This window comes from Capsicum annuum, chromosome 1 (genome assembly GCF_002878395.1).
Source record: "Capsicum annuum cultivar UCD-10X-F1 chromosome 1, UCD10Xv1.1, whole genome shotgun sequence".
Lineage (NCBI taxonomy): Eukaryota > Viridiplantae > Streptophyta > Magnoliopsida > Solanales > Solanaceae > Capsicum > Capsicum annuum.
In genome coordinates, this window is record NC_061111.1 from 166452159 (window position 1) to 166461670 (window position 9512).

At 29.8% G+C, this 9512-nt stretch overlaps 1 protein-coding gene across 1 annotated transcript; it reads right to left on the reverse strand.

The window, feature by feature from the left end:
• Positions 1 to 3317: 3317 nt before the first annotated feature.
• On the reverse strand, positions 3318 to 7939 carry LOC107841085 (3-oxoacyl-[acyl-carrier-protein] reductase FabG). The gene is made up of 3 exons (XM_016685093.2): positions 6932 to 7939; positions 4295 to 4524; positions 3318 to 3689 (listed from the first exon to the last, which is right to left on the reverse strand). The coding sequence occupies exons 1-3, from the start codon at positions 7344 to 7346 to the stop codon at positions 3411 to 3413; spliced, it is 924 nt and encodes a 307-aa protein (XP_016540579.2). The 5' UTR covers positions 7347 to 7939; the 3' UTR covers positions 3318 to 3410.
• Positions 7940 to 9512: the final 1573 nt, after the last annotated feature.

Genomic DNA, 9512 nt, shown 5'->3' on the forward strand with positions numbered 1-9512 from the left:
CCAATTCTTCACTTAATCAATTGCTATTTTTATTAAGGCGAAACAAACAATAGTAACTATTTTTCCAACATAAAAGAAATAACTTTACATGCTGATAACAAACATATCCACTAATAATGAATTTAAACATGGCATGAATACGTCTTTTGAGCAAAGATCAAAATTTTATACATAACAATCAAAGAATAAAGTCAAAAGACAAAACAATCAATATTAACTATTTTTTTAATATAAAAAAAATAATTTTACACACTAAAAACAAACATAGCTTCCAACAATTAGTTTAAACAAGACATGGGTATGTTTTTCAAGCAAAGATCTAAACTTTATCCAAAATAATCAAAGAATAAGGGCAAAAGGCAAAACAATCAATATTAACTATTTTTTTCAATATAGAAAATAACTTTACATGCTAAAACAAACATATCCACCAACAATGAGTTTAAACAAAGTATAAGTATATCTTTTAAGCAAAGATTGAAACTTATCTATAATAATCAAAGAATAAAGTCAAAAAAGGCACGTACAACTATTGCTAGCTCATTTTTATATCATGAACATGAAAATAATTAAAATATTGATACCACAATATCCTATGGTCTTCAAGGTCATCTACAACAAACAATCCCAGCAAACAAAATTATAACTACGAACTACGAAGAAGAAAAAGATGAAGAAGAAAACCATAATAAAACTAAAAAAAAGGTGTTTACCTTTTTGGGGGCAGCAAAACGAGATTACGAGCTTCGTCGGAATCAACCACCACCGAAAAACGTCACCGACAACTTGAAAATTTTGATTAGCCGACCAACTCTATGAAACAAAAATTTTTACCAAATAAAAATAACTATTTTTCTCAAAAGGATTTTTTTTTTCACCTTTCTAGCCTTTTTTTTTTAACTTTTTGCACCTCTTTTCTACAAAAGTAGTGGTAGTATTTATAGGAGAGAATGTGGTTTTGTTTTCTTTTCTCCACCAATGTGGGAGAAAAGTATTTATAGGAAAGGATGAAGATTTATTTCTTGTCATCCACCAATGTGGGAGAAAAGCCATTTAGAGGTATTTTTAGAATTTTAAAATTGAAGATAAGGTGAGGTAGAAGATAATGTTGGGGAAAATTGTACAATGTAATACAATTTAAAATTATTTTTTTGTGGGAATTGGGTAGAAGTTATGAGAATTTTTGGAAATTTTGGGGTGATTTAAATAATAACTCCAATTGGGATTTAAAATTTAGCCATATTCATTTAATTTTGACCAAATTAAAAATTAATTGATGGATTGCATTGCAATTATGGACAAATCTAATAGATTGGCTAAATTAAATTGAAATTCGATACGAATTAATACTTCTTTTAATCCCTAGCTTCTTAATTTAATTAAATCAAACACATATTTATCCGAATAAATTATTTTTGAGAATAAATTATATTTAAATCAAGATTTTAATCCTTTAAATTTATTTCAAGACAAACCTTGATTAAAATTTGATATTTTATAAAAATGGATATTTAAGTAACAAAATTATGTAATTTCGTATAATTGAATACGATAATATATAATCGCTATTTAAAATGACAAACTTACCCACATAAATATTTTGAAAAACTTTTATTCGGATAAAATAAATGTTATAATTTTATTTAAAAAATCAAAGAAACTTAGAATTAAACTTAGTTATGGAGGACAAAAATTAGGTGTCAACACAAGCTACAAATAGGATTACGAGAGTCAACTTAAGGTCAAACGGGTATATAAGTGATCCTAACACAATCCAACAGTTATGGCAGATATTCTAAACTATGGCTCAAGATGCTATTTTATACTAAGATTTTCCCAAGGGAGGCTAAGTCGATACGAAGGCGATAAGGCAATAAGGTAACCTAAAATCTATCCTATGACCCTTAACCCCCATGCAATCCACACAACACAGAATCTCAAAGAAAAGATTAGATCGTAGCCTACCTCGTAGCGAAACAACAGTTTCCAATCATTCATGAACTGCTCATTTCACTCTATGATCTTTGAAGGACGTCGCGCTATCAAAATCACAATCTACATATTAATACAAGTAAAACTAGATCCATATTGTAATGTAAAAATTTGAGCTAAAAATTGAATTAAAAAAAAAAAGCTTGTGGGGTCTGTTAAAGAAATTCAAAAACTGAATCTGTCACGAGGCCCTTCAAATAACAAGAAAAATGTGCCCAAAAATTGAGCACAAATAGAGCCTCAATTGGTGCTCAAAATAGCTCCAAAAGTTAAGGAAAACATGAGTAAAATCAAGAAATAAATAGAGAATTAGGCCCGCAACTTATGGCGAAATTAATGAAAAATGATCACCTCAATGTTTCCAACTCAAATCCAGCTTCAATCCAAGGTTATCCCACCAAATTCGAGCTCTCACAAGTAAATATGGAGGTTTTATACATAGAAGAATGGCTGGAATTTGAGGAAATGGAATATATATAAAACACCAACGATGGTTACTTTAGCGGACACCACTAAAGCAGTGACAAGTCACTTAAGTAACCATTGCCTCAACTGGCGAGCCACCGGTAAAACGGTCCTGCACCGCTTAAAAGGCTATCGCTAAAGCGGTGTATAGGCTGCCAAAGTGGCTACACCAGCAACTCAAGCACCAGAAAATTTGCTAAGTACCAATAGACCATTGATGTTCGAAATTCATTTGGAACTCCGCGCACGCAAGCGAACTATGTACCCTATCAAATTAGGAGTTCTAAACTCAAAGGATCATCAAAATTTTCATCTAAGGTCATTTCGATAAAAATATGGGTCTCACATCTAAAGTTTTGATTTTTACCAAAAAACATCCAATAGTTCAAAATGAGTCTGAAAGCCTCGAAGCCCAGACCAAGGGACTCTCTAGCTTTAAAATCTATGCTCCGGAGATAACCAAGCTATTAGAATCATCATCTGAGGCTGTTTACCTTAAGTTTTGGCCAAAAACCAATTTCTCAACTTCAAAAGCTCCATCAGGGAAATGAGCTTAAAACCCAAATGAACTGCCAGAAAACTGAACCGGCAATCCCTACAAGTCATAAATGACATGTAGCATGAAACACAGAAAACGCACAAAAACAAAAAAAAAATTATCTAAATGGTCATTACAACATTTCATAAGTAGTTACTTTGAAATAGATAAGAACAACAAGAACAAAAAAAAAATGGTCAATAATATAACATACAGTAAAACTTTTATATAATTGTGTCATTTGTTGAGCTATCTATTGGCTGCTATAACGAAAATTTTGTGATAGAAAATATATACTATAAGATAATATGAAATGTCGGTTTCGAAGAAAACTTGATTGTTATAGCAAATTATCATTACAAATAATAATTGTTATAAAGAGATATGACTGTACTACTACTCATCAAACGACAACTTACAGAGAAGAAAAGATAGGGAAGCCAGGTAGAGTGTAACCAGCATCAGCAATAAATATATTGCCAGATACATAATTGGAAGAGTCATGAATCAAATATCTCACTAGTGAAGTTAATGCTGGATCAGTTGTACCAAAAGTTTTCAGTGGAACAGTTCTTGTTGCTATATATTTTAGCCAATCTTTTTGCATTAATTCCTGAGTGATCTCTGATTTGAAAAGTCCTGGAGCTATTGCATTCACTCTAATGTTGTCTTCTCCCAATTCTAATGCCATTAGCTGCAAATTTCATAAAGAGTTAGTATGATACTTCTCCTTTCCCACAATTTAAAGGATTTGGGGTGTGTTTGGTATGACATATGTCACTTTTCAGAAACGATTTTTCAAAAAAAATGTCTTAGTTTCTGGAAAATAGTTTGTTTTTGATAATTGTGTTGGAGAGTTGAAATATTTTATGAATAAATCATTCTTAATAACAATATTAGCAAATCGTATAGTGTTTGATTGAAATTTTGAGCATTAAAAATTGATTATAATGTCTACTTATCGGTTAAAGCATGGCAAAAAGAAGTTGCTCGGATGATAAACACCTCTCACTTCTAACCTTGAGGTTGGTTTAAAAATATTTTAATTAAAGCGCTGATATGAATAAGTAACACTTATTAAGATAATTGACTAGAAAAATGACTTTTATCCAAAACTGAGAAAAGTCATTTTCTTCTTTGTAGTGAAAATTATTCTCTAACAACCACACATTAGAAATGATTTTATTTTTAAAAAGAAACTCAAAAAGTGTTTTCCTTCCTACCAAATAAAGAAAGTTATCAACATATCTTTTTTTTCTCTTGGGTGAGATAATTTTCCAAATTAGCTTAGATTATAACCTTTGTCATAGAATCCATGGCAGCCTTGGAGGAACTGTAAGCAATACATCCACGCATTAAAGCTCTATTTAAACCAGAAATTGATGAAATATTTATAATGGAACCTCCCCTTTTTGCAGCTTGCATGTGTCTTACAACATACTTAGAAACCAACCAAGATCCTGTCAAATTTGTCCTTAAAGTGTTTTGCCACTCTTCCTCAGAAATATCCACCGCTGATTTTGTTCCACCTACATATAAACACAAAATGGGCTCATATATATCATGAATGTGTTTGGTACGAAGAAATTCTTCTTTTCCATGGAGTATATTTAACTAGAAAATATGTTTTTTCGAAAACAAGTTGATGTTTTATTTATTTTTTAATGTTTGATAAGTGAGTAAAGAAAAAATATTATCTCAAGAGTATTTATACGTAATCTAACAAAAAACCTTTAGAGGTGGGAGGGGTAGCTGTGGGGGCCTTGGGATGGGATGGTCCTGGGGTAGTGGTTGGAGGCGTTGGATGAGTGGAAGGGTACAATAAAAATAAATATAAAATGTCACTTATTGAACTTGTACTGTTTTTATTAAGGAAGTTATTTTTTTCATTTTCAAGGAAATTATTTTTCTAGAGAAAATGTTTTCCAACAAAAAACTAGAAAAATAAAAAAAAATACTTTTTAAAAAATGTTTTCCTTCATATCAAACAAACCCTGTATAATGAATTAAACCAATCTGTGATGGAAAATCATATTGCATAGAACAAGAGTTAGATGTATGGTGGATTAATTGAAAATGGGATGACAAGAATTTATTGAAGAGGTAGAATGGGCAATTAATCAGATCTAATATGAACCCTACATGAAGCTAGAGTCAGCTACTATTCCAGAGTTTCTATGAAATTTCTGAGAAGATGATCAAAAATAAAATTATCAATCATTGAGGATATTATTTTGGATCCCATAATATAAAAAACTTATAGCATTTAGCAAGCAAAGGCTAAATAAAAGAGCCCACAAGTATGAATAGTACTTTTTTTTTTTTTTGAATATGTATAAATGGTTGAGTCTTCTTTGACAACAAGGAAAGATTTTATTATGGGAAAATTAAGCAAAGTGACCATAGGTCATTCCTTGTAACACAAAATAGCCCACCTATCGCTTTATTACAAGATATAATATAGGCATTTAGCCTTATTTTTTCCTCCTCTTTTTATTTTTTCTTAGTTTCTGCTCTTCGTATAACATTTTCAGTTATTTTATAGCGCTATTTCTAGTTGCGAAATTCAGTCTGAGTTAGTTGTGTTTTCATTTTTTTTTTGTTTTAGATATGGTTTAAGTTTCATGGTATTATTCTGTTTTCTGTTTTGCTTCTTTGTGTGCTCGGGCATTACTGATTCAATCTCCCTTATTTTAAACTTTAAAGTAAACCTTACATAAATTTCAATCCTTTTGGATCTAATTATTCCTTATCCCAACCATTTGTGAAATTATTAAAAGTTCCTGATTGAGTCCACACGGATACATCACATTTTTTCAAATATATCATATAATTTTACGCGGATACATCATATTCTTTCAGATACATTACTTAATTTTACACAAATATATCACATTTCATACGGATACATCACATTCTTCCGAATATATCACATAATTATACATAGATACATCACATTCTTTAGTGATGTATCTAAATTTTGAGCAAAATCAGCGATTTTTGTAATTATTTAAAATGGTTGAAATCTTAAGTAGTTGTGATAAGTTAAATTGTGGTATAACTGTAATTTTTCCTATTTTAAACTGCTTCTTTTTAAAGCCTAGAATCCCAATTTCGTTCTCTGTGATTTTTTCTAAGTAAAATTTTTTTCCCTTTGCATCATCTCCCTCTGCCTTTCCTTAGTTCTCTTTTCACGTGTTATTTTAATATAGTTATGTTTTTCTCGAAGTCACAACGCACTGTCAAAAGCTGAAATGTAAAACACATACTAGTACTCAATAGAGGGATAATTACCTAAATGGGATGTCTCCAAATGCAAGGTTTGCCTATCATCAGTTGGTTACATGTATATACATGTCTCTACAAAGCATATACATATACATATTATATACATAGTGTACATGTATGTATAATTTCATATATATTTTTTTTTGGTAAATAATTTTGTATACTGTATAAGAACTTATATGTAATGTATAATAGTATATAATAATGTAAAGTAAAGTATAAAAGTGTATATACAACATATTATATAGATATTAAAATGAAAAGGAGAAGAATCAAGAGGGTTATATGGTTAGCTCGGGCAAGAAGGTAAAAAGAGTAACATTAAAATAAATTTTGTTTCATGAAATTTAATATAAATTAATTGGGCTCTGTTCATTATAAACCATATGTTTGAGAAGTACACATAGATAAGTATCCCTTTATTTTAATGGTGAAGGGGTTCAAGAATTGTTTTAGATGATAGGTTCAAATCTTAGGTGCGATACTTGAGGATTTTCTTGAAGCCCCTATTATGAATTTCTAATTCTGCCGCCACAAGTATTAGATATGAATGTTTTATGAACTTCAAACTCATGTTTTCACTAATCAAGAACGCATGCATGTTTCACTCACAAGTTTTAGACCTAATTAACTTAATGACATGCGTACCTCTAACACCAGCATTATTAATAAGAGCATCAATGTGGCTAAAAGCATCCCAAGCTTTCTTTACTGATGCTTCAACAGTTGTACCATCAGCAGTAACATCAAGGTCAATAGCCATAGCTCTAACAAAATGAAAGTTTGAACTACCCATTATATTAATTTCATCACAAAGGGACTTCAACAGGTCCATCCGCCGAGCTGCTGCCACTACTCTACAGCCAGCCTTAGCTAGGTCAAGGCAGAATTCGCGGCCAAGCCCCGCTGATGCATCGGTTACAAACACCAGTTTGTCTTCCAATTTCAGCCATGGCTCCAAATGATCAGCCATACTGCTCTTTTTTTGAGTCTTTGGCTCAACATGTTCTGGTACTTGCGTTTTCATATTATCTATGATGGGTCTAATCTTAGATGCGTACATTTATATTAGGTTCAAGGTGTAAATTTTGGAAAAAGTGAATAAAGTAGGGGACATAATAGTTAATAGGAAAACATTTTTCATGCATATATTAAGAAGCTATGGTTTGTAGAATTAGTGCGGTCTTTATTATACATTTGGTTGATAGGTTCCGGTAAGAATTAGTGTGGTCCTTATTACATACATGTGTGCATGGTTGATCGGTTCTGGTAAGGTCGTTGTGAGAGGTTATGTCAGTACTGTGTTATTAGTAGAAATATAATGTTTGTTTTGATTGTTATTTAATGTTTATTGTATCACACCATTAAATTCATGTTATATAATAATAAAAAATCTTATTTTATGTAATGACTGATTTGATGTGATCGTGTTGTTACTTCTTTTCCTTTTTTTTCTCATTTTGTCTTTTTTTATTACTCCACCTAATAGCATATTTTATCTTTTATCTTACTTTTTTTATATCTCTACTTTGTACCCTACTTTTCCCCTCTCCTCCCTTTCACAGGAAACGTTTCTCCTTCAAATTGTTAATATGTAATATTACGTAACAATGAGAAAAGATAAAATCTATTTACATATTATATTTGTAAGCGACACGTTGTGTTTGGATGAGTGTTACATATGACTTCATAACATATCCTAATAACAAGTCATATGTAACACTCATCCAAACACAACGTGTCGTTCACAAAGGAATGTATTTATTGTTCCATAGTACTTGGCAAATTGCTTTGCAGATCAAATTAACAAGTCCACATTAGTGTGCTAATAAACTAGCATCTTTTTAACGTTTCCTTTTCATCCCTCAATTAATGGAAGGGCAAGAAACTTCACCTATTGAGACTGACGTTTAATTAGCACTACTAAAAAGGGATAAATTTCCGACCACAAAAAATCAATCACATTATGGTCGGAAAAAACCAACCACATGTAGTTGATTTTTTATTTTTTTTAAAAAAGAAATTTAAAAAAAAAAAAAAAAACAACCACAAGTGGTCGCTTTTATATTTTAAAATTTTAAAATAATAATTTTCTATTAATTATTATTTATTTTACAACAAAAAAAATATAAAAATCGATCTCTTGTGGTCGGTTTTATTTTTAAAAATATAATAAAAATATTTTTAAAAACCGGTCACTCGGTTTTTAAAAATACTTTTTAATTATCTTTTTAAATAAAACCGACCACTTCTAATTGGTTTTTATTATAAAAAAAAAAGAAAATAATTTTTAAAAACCGACTACTTCTGGTCGGTTTTTAATTTTAAAAAATTGTAAAAAACCGACCACTTGTGGTCAGTTTCTATTAAAATAAAAAGAAAATAATTTTAAAAAACCTACCACTTGTGGTCGGTTTTTAATTTAAATAAAAAAAATTTAAAAAACCGACCACTTGTGGTCGGTTTTGGAATTTAAAAAATAAAAAAAGTAAATAACTTTTAGGTGGTCGGTTTTTATTAAAAAATAATTATATATATAATCTAATATATTATTTTTTGAAATTACGTTGATCACACGTAGCCAATAACCAATATAATACTAATAAAAATCAAACAATCTTAGATTTTGTGAAAAAATTACACTAAAAATATATATCAAATAAAATAAATAAATTACGTTAAACATAAACTTTATCTTTTACTTATGTTTCAATAAATAAAATAAATATTTTTCTTTGTATATACGTTAAATGACATTAAACATGCATAATCTTTGTATAATGAATATGTGTATATATATATCATACCGTTGGGATAATGATATTATACTATTATTGCAGTCATAATAATGTAATATATAACCGATAATTCATCAGAATATAATGAACGTGTTCTATTATAAGGTAATATACTTGCGGATGTGATGTATATAGTATGCATTCAAGAGTTTATATATATAAATATATTTATATGTAGTGATCGATTGATGAACGATATAGCCAAAACCTAGTAGAATCTATTCAAACATATTGAATTCCTTGATTTGAAACAACAGAAGTAATAATATATACTGTACGTTGAAGTTATATTAATGTAGGTTAATCAAATTAACTGATCACTCATCAGAGTGTGTGTATATAGATACGTCGCATTATATTATTGAATAATATACTCATGTACGTATGTGATGTATATAGTACGTATTTAGAACCTGATATAGTTGATAGTG